This window comes from Manis pentadactyla, chromosome Y, assembly GCF_030020395.1.
Source record: "Manis pentadactyla isolate mManPen7 chromosome Y, mManPen7.hap1, whole genome shotgun sequence".
NCBI lineage: Eukaryota > Metazoa > Chordata > Mammalia > Pholidota > Manidae > Manis > Manis pentadactyla.
This window is the reverse complement of record NC_080039.1, coordinates 32364325-32388633: the sequence shown is the minus strand read 5'-3', so window position 1 is coordinate 32388633 and position 24309 is coordinate 32364325. Positions and strand designations below refer to the sequence as shown.

The following is a 24309-nucleotide window of genomic DNA, read 5'->3' as shown; positions in this document are numbered from 1 at the left end:
TTAATTGTGTATCTCTGATATTTAGTTTACATCTTTGATGAGTAAATTCTCACCAGAAATTGAAGAAAAAGCCAAAATACTTCAAGAATTTTTTCTGCCATTGTACTTGTAAAGTATCGAGCACTCACCCTGTTTTCTCTGCATGATGCTATCAAAAGACACAGTCAAAGAATGTAATTTGCCCACAGTCATACAGGGATTCTACCAAAGCCTGAGCAATCCAGCCACGCAGCCAGGTGAACCAGACAGAATCATTGTATGACTCAGGCTTTTGAGGGGTTAGTGCAACTCGCCATCTCCCATCTGCTCAGCTCTGGCTGGACTGCATTTCCAGAAGGGGAAGTCGGAGCGGCAGACTCTTGATTTTTGGCTTCTCCCAGGTGTGGCCAGGTCCACGCCCAGCAAACATCTCTGTGTTTCATTGTGGACTTTCTTCCTCTTTTAAACTGTGGGATGTCTGCATAAACTACCAATTCCCAATTTCTCTAAGGGTTTCCTGTTGGATTGCAGATCACTCTCCCTAAATTACTATCTTTAGCAAGTAAAATAAAATCCACTTTTGAAAGTGCATTCCCTTGAAAATTCCTCTTCCCTTATCTACCAAGGATACTAGAATACCATCTTAGGAAATGGGAAGCCGAAGAAGAAAATTTCATAATTTCTCATGGAATTTTTTTTGTGTGTGTGTGTATTTCCAGTTTCTAATGCTCCTTATCAATTGGTCAAGTGTTAATATTGAGAACTTGAGTGATCCACACGACTTACAGTGTGGCTCTTGTGGACCAAATATATAGTGACTTGTAAGACAGTGACCCATGATTTAGGCTACTCAAGGCCTATTAAAAATTATAATTAGATTTGTAGTTCACGTTTTATCTAATTGCTATATGATGGAAATAATTGCAAACTTCCCTACGAATTTGATGCACATGTGTGTGTGTGTGTGTGTCCACATGTGTGGTGGGGGCTGCCAGCATTTCATCAAGTCACATTTTGCTCTCAATCCCTATGATTCAACATGAGCTCCTTCAGCTCTTCCTCTTAGCAAGCCTGCATCACCAATCTTCACTTGTTACAAAGTCCTTCAAAATAAAAAGGTGGGACTGCCAGAAAGTTTCTTAAAAATAAAACCACACAAGTATCAAGGCTAAATATCAACGATGTGGACTTTGTGAGGCATGTTCTGTAATTCTAAGTGGTACACAGTTTGGAATCTTCACTACAAAAAAAAATAAGTCTTGCTATCCTTTTTGGGTATTTGCAAACATGTATTGATTTCTGGAATCCAACTTTACACATCAGAGGGGAAAATGTCTATGTAACTTTCATAACAAGAGAGAATGTATACTGTGTATACGAAAAGGAAACTCAGTATCTTTTTTATGCACAAAGCATTTCATAGAATGCAAAATTATCACTGTCACAGAAACCTCAGTGCAGAAAACGGCTCAGAGATTTTATTTCTTGGCATCTGAAAAATAAACCATTCCAAGCTCTTTGAATCAATGAGAAAAATACGTTGTCAAACATCCATTTCCCAAGCTGTGAACTGGTTCACTGATTAGATTATAGATGGGCACACGTTGCAACAGAAAAGCCATGAACAAAGATCTCAAACACAAGAAAACAAAATAAAAGACCTAAATGTAAGGGGCATGTTGAATTACATCGTTTTCTATGACCAGACAGGTAGGATGAAGGTCATTTCTGTTCCTCTCGTTTATGGAGTTATGACTGCCCCTTGCATAGGAGCTGGTCCATAAACTCAACTGTTTTCACCGAAAGTGGTAAAAGCAAACATTGGCATGGCCCTCCATTCTCTGAAGCCACCTGGAGCTCCAACACCTGCCTGCAAGGAGATGCCCCTCTTCCTCTCACTCCACTTACCCCGTCCGTCGTCTTCCTCCGCTTCTTTCTCGTTGGGACCAGGGCCTTGCTGCTGGCCACCCAGCTCCAGAACACCTTGTAGTGGTGCACGGGGATGTCCAGTTCCTCAGGAAGGTCCCACACGACTGTCACGGTCACGCTCCCATCTCCGTTCACGGTGGAGTTCGCCAGCCGGAGGTTGGCTGGGGCTGGTGGTGCAGAGGGATCTGCAGTCCCAGGAGAAAGAGTAACCGTGTGACTCCACCCAGGCATGAGAAGAAAATCCACACCCCTGGAAGTGTCCTGACCCCACGGCCAGCACGTGAAGCGTTGCCTTTTATAGGAAGAACCGCTGCAAACAAGCAGGAAGGTGTCCTCTGTAAGCCTCCATTCAAACTACAGCGTACAAAACAACAAAATGAATGGGTTTGGGCCTTCTTTGTAATCTAGAGGGATCCTTCTAAGCATCTCACCTCCATCCCACTGCAAGCCAGCTGCATTTTCCCTGGACTGAAAAGGAGAGAGCTCTGTAAAATGAGGGAACATTCAATTTGGTCAGTGGACATTAAATAAGTAAACAAAATAAGAGTAGCTTTTGACAGTTCTCGGAAGAAAAGACCGACGTCCAGCTCACATCAGCTACTGTTTTCATCTTTGTGGCTCCAGAGCTTTTGATCCTGGCATCAATTGGCTCAGAGCCACGGGAGATCAGCAAAAACAAAGGGGAAAACAAAAACAATCCATGTTACAAATTGGATAACTGAAACCTTTTTCTGTCGAGAGACATTAGTTGCTGGAATTATCATTCTGCAAGCGTCCATTTTCAACAGGGATAGGAAGATAAATAAATGTGTGGGAGGCTATAGGGTCTTTCCTTCATTTTCTGCCACCAACTGGGCAGGCATAGATGCCCCTCACCACAAATGATTTGTAGACACTTTCGTGAGATGACGCCCTTCTAGGGAAATGCTGTCAATAATTCCGATTAGAAAACCATCCGCATCAGAGGTGCGAAGACATTAAATCGAACGTGATATATGTGAAGAACACTGATGGAGAAATACCCAAGTTTTTATCAGGATCAGTCATGTTTTTGGAATGATGGAAGCGCAAAGTATTTTTTTAAATCTCTCGCTTTTCTCTAAGATCTATAAAGACGGGAGGTCTGGTTACTTGCTGAATTTGTAAGAAATGAGAACACCTTATACTCACGTGTGTAGGTAAGTGGCTAATTCAGAGCACATTACCTGATACTGTTGATCGAGTGATTGTCAAACAACCAACACTGGGACCTTCTGGGGGCACCTAAGACTTATACTGGGATATACTGATTCAGTGAGACGGGGTGGGGCCTGTTTATTTATATTATAATTACAGGCCTACAATACTTGTATGTTTTATGTGAAATATGTTTTTAATGTAAAACATACACACAGCTCTGATGTAGAGGACCTGCAGCGCAGGAGAAAAGTACCCATACTTGGTGCCAAGTGGCCAGAGCATGCCGCGATCAGTGTGGGGAGGAACTTGCACCCACCTTTGAGGGCACGGTGAGCATGCGCTGGTCGAGCACAGCCCCCTGGGCATCTCCACTGTGCCCCATGTGGACAAGGCCCCTGATCATTCTCTTTGAATCCCATTCTCCACTTGAACCCGCTCTGCTGGAGTCCCCTTTAGTCCCACAGGACTCATTTCTTACAAATTAATTCCCATTTCTTACAAAGTCTCTTCCCAGCCTCCCCTACCTGGTTTCTCCCCATCCCTCCTCCTCTAAACAGGACAGCCTCTAGCTTCTGAACTCGGGGGCCTCTTCTCCTGTCTTGGACCAGGGAAGACAAGAGAAGACCTAGGGACCTCATGCGGTCATGGACTTAAAAAAAGCGTCTTTATGCTGATGAGCCTCAAATGTACTGATGATTCTCAAATGAACGTCTGCAGCAGAGCCTACCCCTGAACTCAGACCCGGGTGTTCGCTGGTCTTCCCAGACCTGCACTTGGACGTCCCAGAGGAAACCCAGTGCGACTGAGCGTGGTGCTGCCTCCCCGGGGCCCTTTGTCAGGACAGCAGGCAGGTGATTCTTTACTCCAGGAACCGTGTCCTGCCGCTCCTCGGCTTGTCAGCTGCCCACGGCCTCTCGTCTCAGGGTGGCAGTGCAGGCAATCTCCCCAGTGCCCTGCACTTGGCCCCCATCACCTCCCAAAGCTGCTTTCGTACTGCCCATCCCTCCGCTCTAGTCCCACCTGCTCTCATGCTATTTCCTGGACAGCAGAACCATGCGCTTCTGAGGCTGTCCCACTGGCCTTCCCTAAATGCTTTCCCCCAGAGCGCCCCGGTGGCTGGCTCCTCCCCTCCTGCACGGCCACCAGCTATCACCCCATTCAAAAAGCTACCTGCTCTTCACCAAAGCAGTTTTCGCCATGATTTTGTCCCACGTCGCTGTTCTCCTTACGACCGGCCGACTGACCATGTCCTGTCTTTGCGTCGCTCATGATAAAAGCTCCATAGGGGGAGGCTTTTGTCTCTGTTTTGCTCACTTCCATATCCTCTAGCACGTGGGAAGCGCTCAGTAAACATTTACTGAATGAGTAACAGACTTCTGCTACGTGCTAACTTTAACTTCTAAGGCGACATTTCAGTTTCAGTTTTAAACTCTGTCAATTGGAATGGGTCGATTATAACAAGATCATAGAGGGCAGTGCAAAAGCAAAGGACTGCTCTTCCTGGTTTGGAGTAAGAGGCTCAAAGCAGCCCCCCTTCCTGTTGTATGGTTTGGTCTTTAGCCTTCAAAAAGGAGCTGCAGACCCTTTCTAAGAGGGGAAATTACTTTGTGAGTTCATCGTCACTTCAAGGCATGAGGAACATTAACAGGTGTAAAGGCAATCACAGCCATTCATGTTTTCAGTGATGCACCTGACTGTCTGAAGGCTGAAAATAAGCAGTTACCGTAAATTTTCCAGATTATTCTAGGATCATAGGAAAAGTGCAAAATCATTCTCCTTGTCTAAAGAAATTTCAAGTTTAACAAGGTCAACTAATACTAGGTATTTCATCATTTCCTTAATGTAGGTCATCAACCTCATCAGTCCTTACTGCCCTGAAAAACCTCCTCACACCTTAGATGTGGTCATAATAATCCTGAACACCATCATCTAGTTTATGAAACATTATGAAACATGAAACTACAGTATGAAAACAATATATGAGGAAGTAATACTTTCATATATGTGCATTAATAATATTTGCTTTAGATCACCACCATCCAAAAGACAAACAACAACAAATGTTGGCGAGGTTGTGGAGAAAGGGGAACCCTCCTACACTGCTGTTGGGAACATAAATTAGTTCAACCATCATGGAAAGCAGCATGGAGGTTCCTCAAAAAACTAAAAATAGAAATACCATTTGACCCAGGAATTCCACTCCTAGGAATTTACCCTAAGAATGCAGCAGCACAGGTTGAAAAAGACATATGCACCCCTATGTTTATCGCAGCACTATTTACAATAGCCAAGAAATGGAAGCAACCTAAGTGTCCATCAGTAGATGAATGGATAAAGAAGATGTGGTACATATACACAATGGAATATTATTCAGCCATAAGAAGAAAACAAATCCTACCATTTGCAACAACATGGATGGAGCTAGAGGGTATTATGCTCAGTGAAATAAGCCAGGCGGAGAAAGACAAGTACCAAATGATTTCACTCATCTGTGGAATATAAGAACAAAGGGAAAACTGAAGGAACAAAACAGTAGCAGAATCACAGAACCCAAGAATGGACTAACAGTTACCAAAGGGAAAGGGACTGGGGAGGATGGGTGGGAAGAGAGGGACAAGGGCAGGGGAGAGGGGCATTACGATCAGCACACATAATGTAGGGGGTGGGGGCATGGGGAGGGCTGTACAACACAAAGACGAGTAGGGATTCTGCAGCATCTTACTATGCTAATGGACAGTGACTGTAATGGGGGTTGTGGGGGGGACTTGGTGATGGGGGGAGTCTAGTAAACATAATGTTCCTCATGTAATTGTAGATTAATGATACCAAAAAAAAAAGATATTTGCTTTACAGTTGCAAAGTAAAGCTCATTCTGACCTCAAAAGGGAAGTCGTCATGTCCACAGCCACAAGCACGGTATTCCCCCAGTTCCGCAACCTCATCATTAATGTAACAGATAGCAGTACTTAGCAATATGTGATGCCCATACTAAGCATGCAGGATTTGCAAATCTTTCTGCCCCTCACTAAATAACAACATGATCAAGGGATGCTTAAACACCAATTCGCTGAAGGAGATTCCAGTACAACCCAGAAGCCAAAGATGCTTTATCTGTTGGTACTAACCTCACCCACCATCATCGCCACACACATTTGGGGCTCAGTGTTCAGTGGTTTTCTCACTCCCAGAGTGAGAAATAATGTGGAACTCATTTGATGCTGGGAAATTGTGGAAGCACGCTGGCGTTCCTTTCCTGAAACTATTCATATATTTATTTTAAACGGTAATTCAAGATGTATTGGATTCATCCGCCGCAAGAATCATGCGCATATTGAGTGAAATAAGAAGGCGACAGCAGACACTCTGTGCCCAACCTCACTCCCCGGCACTTGTGCCAATGTCAGGGCACATCAGCTCCACAGAAGGCCAGCCTCACCTGAGCCTCTGCCGGGCCACATGCGGGACAGATGTGCGGGGGGCGATCGCGTTCAGTGGCTGGGCCCCCCTCGGGGAAGCAGGTCCTGCTGCCCACAGAGGAGGCACCTTCCGCTTCTTTCCTTCTCTTCCCCGTCTCGCTTCCCCTCTCACCCGACCTGTTTCCTGGTCTCGTCCTTGATAAGCCACTTGCTCAAAGGCTTACCACACATGGGCTTCTGGGGGAGCCCTGTCTTTAGCAGGGGATCCCTGTGTGCCCAGCTCACATTCTAAAGCACCACATGCCGACACCCTTTGGAGCGGGCAACATGTACACCTGCTCTTCTGATGCTTCCTCTGGCTTGTTCCAAGCAGGATGGGACAGAAAAGTTTGGGTAGACCCTGGGTCTGGCAGGTCCTGTGGCTAGAAAAGGGTTTCCTCCTGGAGGTGACCTAGCAAGTCAATCTGCCATGTGGAAAGATTAACATTTCCATTTGCAAAACAAAAGTAAAAGTAGAAAGGGACCATATGCATTAGGCTGGTGGATTATTTGTGATTTTAACTGCTAATATTGAAGCCAATTTTCCATCTCAAATACCAGGGGGAAAGAGAACACAGAGAATTTGAATAAGTGATGATAGACATGATTGCAGCCTCTATTTCAGCTTCTCTGTTGCCAGCAAAACCCACTAATTTTACCCATATTTCTTCTGCAGCAGGTAGGGGTTAGCAATCAAAATGGTACTCACCAGGAAGGGGAAAAAGCATGAAAATGAGTTACCAATCTGTGAACAGCTCAAGAGTTTTTTATAAAAATCATTAGTCTAAGGAGTTAGAGGAAAATAAACGAGGTAAAAGGAAATGAACTTTTCATGATGCGTGATCAAAACTGAAAGTTTCTGTGATGACTGCCCTTGCACTGTTCACCATGTAAGAACTTATTCACTATGTAAGAACTTGTTCACCATGTAAGAACTTGTTCGTTATGCTTCAGAAGATTGGAGACTGACGAGAATTAGGCTTGGGGTGGATTAATGATTGTGCATTGAGTCCCCTATACAGAATTTTATTGTTGTTAACTGTTAACAACCATTTGATCAATAAATATGAGAGATGCCCTCTCAAAAAAAAAAAGGAAATGAACTTAACAGCCGGTCCGTCCTGGCAAAGCACAGACTAATTTTGTATTTAAATGTAACCATAAAGAAGAGGATGACAAGAATTTGGGCTTTTCCTCGAAAATCATGCTTATAGCCAATGACTCTCAGGCAGAAAGCATACACTAAATGAAACCTATTTTCTCAAGTTTTTAAATTTTACTTTTATTTTCAGAGGTACTCATGGTAGATGAAAAAACATCCCTTCCCCTTTCCCTAAACCCAGCCTTAAATTATGAAGACTGTACCCGATTCAAACACACAAGATGATTGCTTCCTCTTCGTACAGACCTGTGAGAAGCAACGACTCTTCCTGAAAGCCACTGGGAGCCCCTGGATGGCTTACAGTTTACACAGTTTCAGGTCTGGAGCCCAGCAGGACTGAATGAGCTTTTATGAAATGAAAACGCACCATGTTTTGACACCACTACAGCCATCGTTACAATGTTCTATCTCCTGCTTTTACAGATATCCCCAAATCCATACTTCCCCACATCCCCTTGGGAGGAACATTCTAGATTTCTGTTCTTGCACTTCGTACAAACCCAAAATGTCTGGGCAGAACTCATCACAGATTCTATCTGCTAGAGTTTCAGCAAAGATGTAGAATTTTATGGTCTGTAAGTCAAATTTCAAATAAGTAGCTAAAAAAAATTTTCTGACCCAGAAAAACAGGCACTTTTGTACTTTTGATGAGATTGAGTAGGGTAGGGAAAGATGTGATACCCTCTTGTAGACGGTTAGGTATCCTTGAGACAAATCCTGGAAGAAATGTATTGAACCATTTAGCGGATTTATTATATTCCCATCATTTCTCTGACACATTGCCACTGGAACCAAAGTAGAATCTATCATGCACCCTGTTTAGACAGTTTTGGTTTGCAAGAAATGCAAGAACAGAAATCTAGAATGCTCCTTACAATGAGATGTATGGAAGTCTGGATTTTGGGGGTATTTGTAAAAGCAGGAAATAGAACATTTAAACAGTGACTGCAGTGTTTCCCCAAACTGGTGCATTTCCATTAACTGAAAGCCCATTTAAATTTGAGTGATGGCAGCTGTCATTCTAGACTGTGAAGGTGCTCAGATATACTCTGAAGGGCTGGGATGGCATGGCCTTGCAGCTTGCCCAGCATGGATGCCTCTTAAGTAATCAGCAGGCATGTGACCAGCCCTGGGGGCTGTAAAATCACCTCTGCCAGGTCCCACCCAGCTCTTAAAGGTCCTCAACATCTGTCTGCAGAGGCTGGGAACCACTTCTGCCTCATGTCTGAATTTGTAGCCTAGACCTGAGAGCACCAGCTCGGATCCCCAGGCAGCCAAACAGATGGCAGCATTCGGACGACAATGTGCCTGGATCGCATCTGAACCCACTGGTCTCTAAATCATCAGACCATTGGGGAAACCAGTCTTCCGACAAGGTTTGATGTCTTTATCATTTTCACTTCCAAACGTGCATATTGTACATGCCTCAGTGCAGGGGAAACATGCTCCTTCCTGTTCTTAAAAGGGCTTTCTGAAAGAAGGAGTTCGAAGTCTACAACATGCACTGTAATTGAATCCACGTATCTAATTATTTTGGTTGCAAGTTTTCCACTGAAGATGACGATTTTGCAGAGAAAGGGGTGGCAACAGTGTACACTGAGAAACAGATCAGCTGAAATGTAAGTTTCCCGATCATGGAACAGAAATTGCAGTTTATAGCAGCTGGTGCAAACGCTCCCATAATGAAAGATGGGTGAATGATGGAGAGGTATCACATTATTCATTAATATCACAATGCGTGTTGTTCAAAGTAAATTTAAATTAGCCCTCATGGGAGAGGGTAACTGCAGATTAGTAGTGAGTAGATTGATAACCTGATTTATTATTTGGAAAACAGAATCTTGGTAATTAGCCACGCTTATATAGTTAATTCAGAAAGTGCACAGCCATCTAAACACATTTGGGGATATAAACTTGGAGGTATTAGTATCCAAATTATGTTTTTCAACAATCACAGACTAAACTAATCAAAAATGTTATATGGTTCCTATTTATCAGATTCTATAATGGTTTTGAAATACCAAAAAAATAGGAACCGGACATATTGACAATAAAGATAAAGTGACTCAGGAAGGCCTTAAATTCTGGATGTTATGAAACTGAAGAGATGAATCCACACTCTACTTAACAATCATTTGACGAAAAGCTGCATAGTCTAACGTAGCTCAGACGAAACCCTTTACTCCAAAAATTAATTGAACGGCGCCTGATGAAGACTATCTTGAGGCAAAGGTTCAGCAGAGGCTGATAATGGGAAAGCACCAAGTCAAAAGTGGACAAAGCCCCTTCCTATTCCACCATCTCTGAAGGTAAAAAGCCCCACGATGTCTTTCATCATAAATTCACACAGTGCCTGCAAACGCATCTGGTCCCACTCGCTAAAGACAGAAAGCCACCTGTCGGCCAGCATTAACTATGATCCCAGAGATACGGGGAATGTGCACGCCATGTGTGCCTCGGAGTGTGGGGCCAGGACATCGAGGCTGACCTTTGGAGGAGCGGAAGTGCTTGCTGGGGGCAGTGAAGCCTCGGGTCCCGTGCACGTTGACAGCCGCCACTCGGAACTGGTACCATCTGCTGGGTCGTATGTCAGTCAGCTGGACCCGCTCATCTGTGGTCTGAGGAGAAACGTCACAGAGCACAGAGAACCCTTTTATCCACACATGTCAGTTGGTCTGCATTATAAAGACACCGACTCATCAGCCTGCACAACACAGCCTTGACCTCCCTCTACCTTTGGGGACAAGTGTGGCTAATCAGGCTCCGTCATGAGGAGAGTGTCACAGAATCGGGCATTTCTGGGGAAGCCTTCAATAGCTTGATCCCATTCATAAATATTTCACCCCAAAGAGTTCAAAGATGTCTGGAAGTCAAAACCTTATGGTAAGTGTGTGGGCTGTTTTTAAATCTGGTTAACAGATTTTTAAATACAACACTGGCAGGGTTTAATCAACCAATTTCTACGTATGAGTGAGGATACACATGAGCTGATCTTACATGACAGACAAGAAAATGAAATCATCGTGAGATTACAGAAAGAAAATACCCATTTAGCTGGCACGCCAAACATAATTTTGGAAATAAATAGGAAAATCCACTTAACGTGAGCAATTTCTGCAAGGACATGTTAACTTAAATTGTCTTTGCTATCGAGTAAATCAGGTAAGATTTGCAAGGACCCAGGCGTGTGTTCCTGAAGGATAAAGTGTGTTAATATATCTTTGTCTAATAAAACGTCAAAAGGAGAAAAAAACTGATACTGGGGGCGGAGGTGGCCTGTAGGCTCTGCTCTCTCTCCTGCTGTAGTTCTGAGATACCAGATAACTTCTATGGTCTTCCCACTCCCTCCTTCATCAGCTAAGAGAAAATACACCTGCTTCTGTGTTGGATGGGAGCCCTGAAAACCGATGCCGTGGGATAAACACCCCCGTTCTATGCCTCATCTATGCCTCGTGCTGGGCTCAACCTGGCTGCTCCCTGGAGGAGGAGAACCGAACAGAAACCCTCTCAAACCTTACCCTGTAGCCATTTACTGAAAATGAGGACAGGTTCACGTTAATATCTAAAAGAAGCTAAACGCTTGCGAGATCAGAGGAAGGATACGAACCCCCTCCACGTGGCTTTCTGCCTCGCATGGCAGACTTCGGAATGACACTTGTACTGGCCTCACCCTTCAGAGTTTTAGCCTTGAATTTGAAAAACGGATGTGAGCCTGGTACGCGCAGCATGGAGCTGAGCAAGAAGGAAAGAATGACATGTGCTGCCACCGAGCGTAAGTGGTGAACTGGAATCATGCAACGTCTTCTCTCTCTCCAGGAAAGGAGGCTTAAAACTGAGACTTTTCCTGCCAGTTGCTTTCCTAAGCCTTTCAATAATTTGGGAATTCTTCCCTGTTGACAAATGTGGAAACGCATGAAGCGGTTTCATCTTGGGAATGCACTCTTTGTCCGTATCCGTGCTGTTTCCTTGCACACGGTAGTCCATTTAACAACTCTTAAAACGAGAGAAAATATTTTGCTTTTCCCACCCCAAGACTAAAGGACGCTGCCGTGCCGAGACAAACTCCAGGAGAGCTACGGGGCAGGTGGCGCTCAATCTGTAAGTTGACCAGGATGAGGAAAGCACTTAGCAAAGATTGCTGAGCTGCTGGCTACTTCTACTCAGTCGGTCTGTGATACGAACCGTCCTCTGCACTACTGGAGTCTCTGCACGGAATAATGGCTTATGTGCAGGAGAAGGAGAAGCAAAGTGATGCAGATAATCAAACACCAGGTTAACTAGTCTCGTGGCATTCCGCATCCCTTACTCCACTCGGTGTTCAGTTTATCTCGAGGAAGTGCAGCTCTTGGCAGAAATAAATGTGAGCATTCAGCTTAGGAAACTATCTCCCTTCCACACATAGTTTGAGCAAATGAAGCCAACAGTCAGTCTTCTAGTTGTGCGGTTAGGTCGTATGTACGATGCTCATCCTGCCTTACACAGATACACATGCTATTATTTCCACCTGTGGTTAAGTTCTCTCGGTACTCAGGCTATTCTGACGGAGGTGCACCTGTAGGTGTGGCATGGGTGTTGCCTCCAGGGGGAAAACAAAGATTATGAGGCACTCACCTGGCCCACTGTCTGCCAATGGGTGGCATCATCTTCGCTGGGATGGATTCCAAAATTCCACCTTCTCTGCACCACATAGATCACAGGCTCGATAGAAATATTGAACTTGGAGGACCACTTAATCTCCAGCTGTCCAGACTGCAGTTCTGTGAATCGTAACTCTTTTCTGGGCTTCAGGGGAACACCTGAAACAGGAGTATGTCAGTTAAAACCATCTGCACGTGACTCTCGGGGATGCCACGGAGAGGGAGGACATCTGCAGGAGAGACAAGTCTCATCTACTGCGAATTGAGGCCCGCCTCCTTGCACTGCCATTACATTTCATTTCTGCATATGCACCTGGAAATCTCACGACCCCAAGTTCATCCCACCACATCTCAAGACCATTACCTCTTTCTTTCTCAGCTTGCCCATTTTTACAGAAGGTCTACATTGATTCCTGACTCTGGATATTTTTCTTCCCAGTAATCTCAAGAGCAATTTTTGTATGTGCGTTCTTCACAATGAATAATGTCACTGAGTTACATCACCTGAGGCAGACGTGGAACTCAGGCAAGGTGGGAATCAGAGTTGAAATCCTTTTTTCTCGTTCTCACACTCCATTTCTACAAATACATTCTATTGCCCTTGTCACACGATTCTTGGGCATTTGTTCCCCTTTCTATCTCAAGCAGGTTTGCTTTCAAGGGAAAAACCGTAAGGTTAAATCCTCTCCTGTGGTCAAACTGTGCAAGAACGATTTCCGAAGCACGGGTCTTTTGCATTCCCCCAGTTGATTGCTGGGGCTCTCTCCTATGGGTTTATGGTTTAAAATTGGAAAATGATGAATGTGCAATGTCTGATTCTGGCCCGAGTGAGTGCCTCGTTTCAAAAGTCCCTCACAGGTGTCTCATTTTAAGGCAGGTAATCACCCTCATGTCTTTGTGCCCCTGTGGTGCATGCAAGTTGTCTGATGTTTGAAAGATTGAAGAACCACAGGTCAAAATAGTGGCCACGATGGCAAGGGAATTCTAAAACCAATTTATAATGCTAATAAGATATGTGAGACTAATGGAGTTAGCTTGAGCCTACAGCATCATGACGTTCTATGCCATCAGATCCAAGAACACCAGTTCCCATTAATAACGTGTTTTTTTTAGAATGAGCATTTGCCCAAAGCACCAGCAAGTCATTTGAGAAATTTAGTTGATGATGCTCTCTTTTTGCATTTCTTGAGTTAAACACAGAGGAAATGGGAAAACATGCAAGTACGAAATGTTCAACAGCTGATGCATGTTAGTGAGCTTGGCTGAATTTCAACTCATTCCATTTTGACCTGAATTCATGCTATGGGAAAATTTTCAGGAGATAAAGCATCTCGGTGGATGGAGTTGAATAATCTCAAAATAGTGTATTTATATCTGGCTGAAGTTCATTGATTTCCAAAACCTATTTTTCAGGGAATGCATTCACCACAGTTGATGCCACCTCTGTTCTCACTGGCTGACAGATTCTATCCGCACAGCCCTATACTTTGCTGTAAAGTCATTACTTTAACGCCATGAAGTGGGTAACGGTTAGTTACCTACATTTTGAGCACCAAGTAATTGAGTCTGAGGAGTATAAGTTGTCTGGAGCTAAGACCTGATCTCAGGTTTCTCTCTGAATTTTCTGCCTCTTTCCACATTTTGAATTAGGAAAAGCCACTTGGCACAAGTAAATAAAAGAGGTGGTGTGCAAAGATCTGCAGATCCCTTGGACGTTGGGACTCGAACATCCTTGATGGTCCTGGACCCAGTGCCACCCCGCCCACCTGCCTGCTCAACAAGTCCCATCTCAAATGCCTCTCCCCAAAATGCACCCTCCTCCTGCAATACAGGTCTTCACGAGGATGCCCTGCTTTGCATATCTGAGGGCCCTTTTGACTTATTCTTGCACCTCCCAGCATCCCATTGTTTTATCACTCAGTATAATTTCAGAAAGTCTCAAGGCCTTCTGTCTCCGTACCAACCACACTCCCTTAGGCCCTTCTTCTCCTTTCTGGACCTGCACAATAGCTTCCCAACCCAGGTGCCTGCAAGTCCATCTCTTTTTTCTAATTCCCTCTTCACAGTGGTGGTTCTAGAGCAGAGAGATGGTCTCCTCTCCTTCCCAGATGATTCAGTTGCACACCATTCTCAACAGGAAGCAGGGGAGATTCTCTGCAGCACATGGAAGGCATCCAGCTCTACGATCTATACCCACTTGCTTTCAGTTTAGCTCCTGGCACAGTTTACAGAGCTGTTCCACAATCTACCTCTTTTCTAGAGGCAGAGCCCAGCTTTTCTAGAAACACATACTTCATACCACCACAGCCCATTTTCGTTTTTTCATTTTTCACTCTGAGATGTCTTTTCCTGTAGTTTCTGATTACAGACCCTTGAATACTTCCAGGCTCAGTCCAAATGCTACATTCACTATTTACTGCAGTCCAGATGCCACCCCTCAGGACCACTTTCCCTGAACCTCCCACCTGGAAATAAAGGCTCCATTCTTGTGCCCTGTGCCCCAACATTCAGCCTGTGCCTGTCAAATCACGCACGTAACTGCCTCTCTCTACAGCAAGCTCATTCAACCATGACTGTCTTCCCCACCAGACTCAGCTCCAGAAGTCAAGAAATTGTCTCCTTCATTCCCACACCTCACCTATAGCCCAGCAAATGTTCAGTGTTTGCTGAAGGAAAAGCCAACCCACCTCCTCAGCCTGCATCTGCGGAAATGAGGGGATGCTGAGACATTTACATACATCTCTGTGACGGTGGGAAAGCCCTCTGCCTGACGGTCCTTGGGGAAGGGGGGAGACTTAGAACGCATGCTTCTTGCCTCCTTCTCAGCCATGTACCTCCCAAGGACTCACACCTCTCTTTTCCAGCAAGGTCATATTACTCCAACATTTGTTTACTCTTACTTTTTTAAAAGGCAAATACTAAATAATAAGTAAAGCGGTATTAACTGTACAAGATGAAGTGTTTTTATTGGACCGACAGAACTGTCAGTGCTTACAGAAGGACTTGGAACTTTCTGAGGTTATACTGTGTGCAATAAAATGATGGGATGCTGGGAGGTGCAAGAATAACACAAAAGAGCCTTGGATATCCAATAAAACAAACAAAAAAATCAATCCCTGGCAATCCTGGATAGGATGGAAATCCCAAACTTAACGGATGATCATTTCAATCCAGAAGCAGCTCTGTATTCGTTTCAGGTCAAGAAAAAAGCCTGGTGAAAATCTGCTCAGAGTGATGAGAACCCAATCTGGACCAAATGATTACCTTGTACGGTTCTTGTCTACTAGTATCCGTCTGGTCCTCATATTCCTACTGAGGGCTGGGTGGAGTTGGGAGGAGAACGTGGCCTCTTGAGAACACCTCGCGAGTCACTTGATTTCTTTGCACATGGTAAAGAGAAGAGGCTTGACTAGCTCTTTCAACTCCTGGAGCACATTCTCTAAGACTTCCAAATGCATCTTTCTCCTTGGCTCTCCTCTGTATCACCCCCTAGCATAAATGCAGCTACAGTAAATGCTCCAGCCACTGGAGTAACCTGAACTCATCAGAAGCAAAGCCGTGCTTCCAAATCCCCTTGCTATAAGGTTTTAATCTCAAACATCATTCAACTACCAGAGCCTTAATCGAACATAATGAGCATCAGGCAATGTCAGTTCAAATTTCTTCATTTAGAAATCTCTTCAATTATCATGTACAATAATCTTGCGATTTGCATGTTAAGAAATGGCCCGTCTGCTTTGCATTAAGGTCAGCTGGATCCCTTGATTGGAAGAAACTCCAGCAGTGGGCCGTAATTGTGTGCAGATGAGGCCGCGCACCCCAGCCCCCAGCCCCCACAGGCAGTCCGTCCGAGGTCCTGGCTAGCTCACTCAGCCTCCCAGTGGCATGAGCAGATTGTGGAACGCAGCCCTCCTCGGTGTTTTTTATTATGCAAGTAACCAAACTTTTTCTTTTTTCATTGTTTTGGAACAAATCTGTCATCTGAAATCTAAACTGTTATCTAAAATCGGTTAAAAATTTTTAAATGCTATCACGTAACATCCCACAATAGGGAACAAGTGCATTTTTTTTCTTGAAAGCGTTAACAAGTGGTTTGCTGAAATCAAAGGAGGAGCAACCCAATACTTTAAAAAATGTTGAAACTATACAGATAGTGGGAGATAATCAGCAGTTGCAAATCACCAGATCTGATTATTCATGTAGAAATATTTGTGTCATGAGAACTGGCAAGAGAGAGTGTTGCAATGATTCCATAATCAACCACTTAATATCTCTCATAATCAAGATTTCGTGTTTCTATGACACTGAGGCATTGGGTCACTATATTCAAAATGCTAAAAATTAATGGGTGATCCTGGTATCAGTCCATCCCCAGAGGCCTGAAAGTCAACTACTTCAGACATTAAGATATTCATGGAACTACTGAATCAACTCCATCATCAGATCTTTTTGAAAAAGGAACAAACTGAGACACCTGTAATTCTCAGTTCGTACATGGTAGAGGGAAAATGGTGATAATGGAGAGTCACACATGAACCGGAATCTTTACATCTTCCCCGCCCAATCCACGGGGCACAGCTGAGAGTCGGGAGAGGCCGTAGTTTGAGCAGGAGCAGAATAAAGCATAACATCTTCTGGAGGGAAGTCAGTCTAAGCTAAGTCAGGCTTAAAATAGGAACAGGAGGGAATCAAAGGGAAATTAAGGGGCCCGGAGAGCCATCGTTTAGTTGACCTACGGAAGGTCAGCCGCTTAAACTTCCACAACGCCACCGAGGTTCGCATTTCAGAGAAGCAGCACCTTCAGGCCTCACCTACCCACGCTAACGTTTTCAAGTCTTCTAGGGTGCTGCTAACAATTTCCTTTGTTCGGAGGGTGAATGAAAAGCTCTGCTGTCCCGTTGGACTGTTTCAAACTGTAATGCTGGTCTATAAAGTATTAACCTGCTTAGAGGCATCAGCTAAAGACCATGAACCAAATCAAATGCTCAAATATAATGAATCTCTTTGTTGAACATCTTTTCAAAAATGTCCTGTTTTTAAGAACTCAGTTTCCCACCATAGAAAGCTTTTGAAGCTGCCTATAAAGTGAGTACCCCATCTTCCCTGTACAAACACAGGAAACCAAATTGAAAGCTTGTATGTGTTTGTTTTGTTTTGTTTTTTAATTAACCCAATAAGCAATAAAAGGAAACATAGGACAGAGATGGATATCTGTCAATTTACTGCAAAAGTTAGGAAAATTGTCCACTCAAGTGAGTGCCGTGTGCATGACTATCCCGGAAAGGAACTTCTGGACCAGGTGGGGGCTGATGTGGTATTGATTTTGCCCCCTGATGCCTTAGCCTAAAACAATTGATAAATCAGTGATTTCATTAGATTAGAAATTTTTGTTAGCAAGAGATCTTTTCATTAACTTCTACTCTATTAGTACGATGACATATATTAACATATATTAATACAATGGTGCCCAAAGATGGCTTGAGGTTTAGGGTCTTATTATGGCAGTTGAATAGAGTCAAAGGAAACCTGACAGGAGAGCCAGCCAGGTGGGAAGAGGGCTTAGATGTATTTCTGGTACCAATCACCAAGTCCTCAGCTGTCACCCTTAGGAACTGGGAGCAGGATAAGATCATCTCTACGACGCCGGAGTGGGTCCCTCTTCAAGGCAAAGATTACACAGACAAGCAGAAGGATGGGGACCAGCTTGCTGCACACCGGCTGCTTTGGGGCACTAACAGGGCAACGTGAGGTGAGCGGGATGGCAGCAGCGGCTGGTACTCTAATCTGCCAAGGCTGATGCACATGCCTGTGGTCTAGCTCCAAACGTGCTCTTCTCCTCGCAAAGCCTACTGCTGGATCAGAAAAGACCCTTTTCCCAAGAGTGCGGCCACGACCCTCTCTCGAAAGTGAGCAAGCAGCTTGACTCCAGGAATGCGATGAGGGACTTCAAGTGGTTAATTAGCTCAGACTGTCAATGCGAGGCTCTAACAGGCTCTTGTGGAGCCCCTCCTGGCTGCACGGGCTAACTCACGCATCAGGACTGCAAAGGCGCCTGGAACGCGGAAACCGGCCTGCCTTCAGGGGTACTGAAGAGGGCAGGGGAAACTGTCTAGTGTACACCTGCAGAGCTTTCCGAATAAACAGAGTATTATCCTTACATCATCGTGCAAAAGCCATTCTCAGAGTCTGCTTATTCCAGTCATGGTTTCTTCTCCATGAATTGCCTCTCTCCACAAAAAAAATCCAAATAAAGAGCTACTTTGTAGAAGATTGACTTCAGCACTTAAAAAACAAAATCCATCATAAGTAGTGAAGTGTAAGTTTAAACTGCAAGCACCTTTTAATAATCATTTATGCTGGCCCTTCGTAGAATGTTTCCCTTATTCTCGGTGAACTAGCATATTTGAAATTCATACTGATTCTTTAATGCTTTTATATAAAAGCATATTTTAATTTATATTACCTCTTTAAAATGCCCTGCTTTTAAAACACGAAAGGTTTTACAAATGGGTTTTCAACCATCATTGTAAAAGCATCCTATTTTTATGGTAAATGCTAATACTTACATAGCAAATGATCTATAATAACAGAAAAGATTTCAGAATAATAGACTTTTAAAAATGGAATGGTGTTAGATTTTATGTAGGGATTTTATGTGGTTTATGATGAGAGGAACAAAAACAATAATGCTTTAAATCCATTAAAGAAACATCACTTGGTAAGAAGAGGAAATTCAATTATTCTGAATTTGAGACGTAATATTTATGCCAGGTTTCCAAGGATCCTATGCAGAAAGAAGAGACACAGGATGGATGACACAGGTTTTAGATGAGAGTATTTCTGAGTAAGATCAAGAGAGAGAAGGAGAGGTCAAGGATGGGCAGCATGAACGGACTTCTGAAAATAGCCACACATCATTCACCTGCATTGCTGGTCAATAGTCTTTTGTACATAGTTCTTAAAAAAATTTATCTGTGTTTAGAAATCACATATAATTGGTGTGTGTGAGTGAAAGTGAGAGAGATTCCTCTTTCTACTTGTGATGAACAGAGCCTAGGGATTGATTTATTTCACTCTTCAAATTACACCCAAAACCATATTAACATTTTATGTGTAACAGCATCCTCTGATGGTACCCAAACCAGATGTAATACATCAGCATCAGTTTGGCATAAAAGAATGTCGTCACATTGGACAACATTGGACAAGAGGCTGGTTGCACTTACCAAAGAGGAGTTAAGGGCTCTGGAAATGGCCTATAAAGGCAAACTATGACATGTGCTAAATGTTTTGAAGAGTTGAATCCCTCCCCACCCTCCATGCTCTGGAAGAGGGCAGTTCCTCCATGGAGGATCTCAGGAGACTCATCAGGATGTTTAAAGTCCACACAGTGACACTTCTGTTCTTGGCTTGTGCCAATAGAAAAACCACCACACTGATGTATTTATTATACATTTTTCAAGCGTGCCATCCCCAGCCCATTTTCCAAGGATTTCTATCTGTTTTCTCCAGTGTACCCAGTGGAGCTTAACTGATTTATTCTTAGTGGAGAAAAATACTATGCCATCATCGTACATGTTAAGTTTAAACATAATCAGTGTGAATGATCTGCTGTGAGCCCAATATGATGTCACTGTGGCTGACGTCGAAGATCCATTCATATTTTCAGATGTTCACATGCGGCACAAAGTTAAGTTTCTTAATGTTTTGTCTTTCTTGCAATGGTGACATGTGGACAGACACCCTTCCCCAAACACACACAAACCCCTGAGCTGTCAAGTGCCCTGCACCGACTCAGCTCTGCTCTTTACCTTTGTACAGCGTCTTGGGCACCTGACAGGTGTGCCCGCACCCGTTGGAACAACACTTCTTGACCCCGGAGCACTCGTGGTCCACCTCACAACTTTCCACGCAGGCGGCGGCAAAGCCACTAGCTTTCTCGGGCGCCGGACAATCTCCCTGCTTCACGGACAGGATGTACTTGAGGAACTCACAGCTGGTCAGGCATTCGTAGTTCTTTTTGGGGAACAGAGGCTGACGGGAGAGAAGAGGAAAATTCCCCCATCAAAGACACGGAACCTCGAATGTCCAAAACCTGAGAAATGCAGGTCAAAACTCTTCTTCCATCAAATATTTCCCACAAGTGTTTTAAGAGTAAGTGCACTTGCTTTCTTTTCTGCTAAAGAAGTAATATTTCATGCTAACTTCCTAAAGGAATACGACAGTTTGTAACTTCAGATTGCACACGACAGATACACATCAATGGCACACACACCCATTTGCACAGTATCACATTCTGAGTTCCAAGCAGTTGTCCAATAATGGGTTATAAACATTTGGGAAATAGCATTTCAGGGGCCCTTTGGACTATGTATATGTACATATATTTTCATTTCCTTTTATTTTCTCCATATACTATAAATACTCATTAAAATGGGTTAGCTGGCAGCCTGTGGAACCTTTATAAACCTCACGGCACTTAACACATATTGATACTTGATCAGAAAGGGGCTAAGTCCGGTTAATGGGGCGTTTGTAAGAGCGTCCAGCCTTCGGAGTTGATGTGTACTTACCGATCCGGAATCCCCGCCGCACGGGGCAGTAAGCGGGCAAACCGCCCTTAGAGACCCAGGACTCCTGGTGACCCAGCTGGTTCTGAACAGCGTCCGCTGACCGCATTTCAGCTCAGCCCAGAATGAAAATTAGGGGGACAGGTGCTCCCTGAGTCACTTCAGGGACACACCGACAAGAGTGAGTCTTGGAAAGCATCGCTGACCAAATGCATCCTTTTTCCTTAGGAAAAGCGGTTGAGAACAGCCTTCAGTCACAGCGAGGACATGAGCGGCAATGGGCGGCTACTACGGCCTTTTCTGCCCCTGGAGGGGGTGCTGCTGGGCTCCTGGGGCCCCACCCAGGGAAGGACGGGGCGAGGCCTCTGCGCGGCCCTCCCTCCGTCTGACGGGAGGTGGTTGGCAATATGACCACCGCCACACCCACCTCTTCCCTATTCCTAAGCCTGTCCCGCTAAACCCACTTATCACCTGCCACACAGCTGTCCAGCCGGGTGAACTCCGTGGCCCTCCATTTACCCCCTTTGGAGGGGCCCTGGGGACACTAGTGGCAAGTCTGGGGCCACTGCGAGCCTGGGCTTGAGGCAGTGCCCATGGCACGTCCCCAGCCTCCCTGTCACTCACCAGCCGGATGTGGCAGTGCCACGGCCTAGACGGTGAGAAGCCACAGACGGGAGAGACTGGGATGCTGCTGGGTACGCGGAGAGCGGCGCCCTGCCTGGAACTGCTCCCGTGCCGCGTGGACGTGGCCCAGCCTGGGCGCTCGCCAGGGCAGTTCGCCTGCCAGAGCGCGCCAAGGCCGGGGGCATCTGGAACGGGCAGTTTCCCGATGCTGTAGGTAGGAGGGCTCCTGCCGTTACCATCCGGTGTCAAGTCGCAGGCAGGGCCGCAAGGATGCACGTGGCGGCGCAGGTGGGCGCAAACCGGGGGCCCGTCCAGCACCGAGCGGCTGAGTGCCAGTGTGCCACCCACCACTCCACACTGGGACGAGCCAGCAGTCTCCACTGCCAGCACCTGGGGACTCCTGGGACCAGCCGGGTCACACCTGCTCACGCCCGCCCGCGCCCTGCCAGCGGCTCCTCTCTGGTGCCCAAATAAGGCTCTCTTCCAGCTGGGACACCTGGGCACACCTGGTACCTGAACACCTGGGCAACCCCTGTAAGGCCTGCCCGCGCACTGACAGCGGCTTCTCCCTCTCCTCAGGCAGGCAACACCAGCTACCCTGGCAGGAGACAGTGCCCGTGAATGACAAGGGCCACTCACCAGGGAGTATTTCACACAACGGCGAAGGTATATCAACAAAAAAATAGAAAGAAAGGCAAATACCTCACCATCAACAAAGCCCCTGGTTTGAGGGGGTGGGGAGAAGAGAAAGGAATGTCTCTGGCCCTTTCCCAAAAAGAGGGTTGATTTTAGCCTATCATTCATCATGTGGACGACTGGAAATGTCACTGAGAACCCCAAATCCAATCAGCTTCAGCACAGACACGGCCCGGTGACCCTGGGCGACCCCAATGCCTGTGTACTTTGTTTCATCAGGCTTCTTCTCCCCAAAAAAGATGGAATCAAAAATCTGCCTAAGAGTTAAGATGGCAAATGATACATTAATGTGTATTTTACCACAATTTTAAAAAGACCTATGTAAGAGCTAGAAATGTGTCCATTCCATAGGGATGCACGTAGCATCAAAGAGTGGTGTTCCCCGGTAGCTGCACTCTTTCTGATACTGTAAATTTAACATACGTCAAGGCATCAATAGTCTATTACAATTACATACAAGGCACAGATTTCACACTCCTAAATTCATTAATAGAAGGTGGAACACAAAAAACACTAGCTAGAAAAGTATAACTCTAAGGTTTGAATTAGAATGGTAGATGCCTAAGAAAACTGGTTGTTAATAATTAGTCATATGTAAAATTTGAAAACATGAATTGAGTGGATTAAAATAGTGCCTCAACTTAAGAACCTTCCAGGTAAAACTTAGAAGGCCACAGTTTCAATAGAGAAGTTCCATATTAATTTGTACCTAATTAATTATAGAAAAAAACCTTTAAAACATTTACAGCATGATTGGTTCTGAAGGCTTTTCTCTCAACTCCACAGTTCATTGTCCTGTTAGTTATTTAGATGGTTTTACTTCATTGGCTTTTGAAGTTCTAAATTTAGGTCCAATCCTAAATTAGGAATCAAAAAAGTATGTGAAGGGATCTGTAACAATTATGGAATGGTTACCAGCTTTCCTCTTTCAACAGAATGTATACGATACATGCACTGAAAGAAAATACTTAGTTACCAAAATCATCAGCGCCCCACCTGCCACAGGAGCTGACATTTCCAAGGAAAAATAATTTTATTTTACCTGGCAAGTGTTTTCTGCTTGCTAATGGGGAACTCACAGTGACGTACTTTGCACCATGGTATAATCAGATCACCTCACTTCAAACTTCTTCACATGACAATAAGGTATGAGTCAAGAATCTGATAAGAAACCTGGGCTCTCTGCTCCCATTATCCCAATTATCTGTGTGCCAACCAGCACAGCCTGGAAGGGTGAAGGACAGGAAAGCAGACATGGTATCTCCTTATCTTAATAACTTGCTTACCGAGCTAATGAGGCAGAATTCAAAACAATAAAAACAGTGCCCTAGCCAGATCTGAAACATTTCTTCCCAAAGAGGGTAAAAGAAGAATGATCATAATATAATTAGCACAGGAATATCGATCTTCCCATTGATGTAAAAGGGGTTCTGTACATTTACTCAAATTTTTCCCTTTTTGGTATGAATTCAAAAATGTGATTTCCTGGTGTGATTACTTTGAGGACCATGGAAACAAAAATGTTCATCTTTGTACTGGCATTTCCTAGACTGGTCCACAGGTTTGAGATAATACAAATAATGTTATGAATATTACATGAGATCATGCAAAGAGCTAAGCCCTATTATGCAGAGGTGGCACACAATAGGTACTCAATAGGAGAGGAGTAATTGGTGTCTCTCTTCTTTTCCCACAGCTACAAATTTACTGTTTAACATTTCCAATTTTTTTTTGACAAAAAATGTTGTAAGATCCAAAGATAGAAATTTGTCTCTGCTTCTTTTACAGTGTGACTAGCCACAAGTTTCCAACATGCTCCTGCTAGGTTAAACTCAGAAAATCAGCACAGAGGGAATGGCTGGAATTTATAAGAAAGAAATAGTCTGAGTAGTTTAACTTAAATGAAGGTCATTTTAACAAATACATGGATGTGACACAATAACCATACAGAGAGGTTCTATTTAACCGTTCGATTGTTTGTTATGTGTTGAAGGCAAATTCTGATGTTGCCTATCAATTATCTTGGATAATTATCTTGGATTAGGCTGAAAAAATATTAATGGTCTGTTTATAAATTG

General features: G+C 44.4%; 1 protein-coding gene across 2 annotated transcripts in view; it reads right to left on the bottom strand.

Moving 5' to 3' along the window:
- The window catches only part of LOC118935946 (anosmin-1), a 154452-nt gene that overhangs the window by 24648 nt on the left and 105495 nt on the right, over window positions 1-24309 (bottom strand). For both annotated transcript variants that reach the window (XM_057496347.1, XM_036932618.2), the window contains 4 exons: window positions 20153-20375; window positions 12316-12500; window positions 10193-10322; window positions 1888-2093 (listed from right to left, as the gene is read on the bottom strand). In XM_057496347.1, the coding sequence (XP_057352330.1) occupies window positions 1888-2093; window positions 10193-10322; window positions 12316-12500; window positions 20153-20375 (744 nt within the window). The remainder of the gene's footprint in view (window positions 1-1887; window positions 2094-10192; window positions 10323-12315; window positions 12501-20152; window positions 20376-24309) is intronic.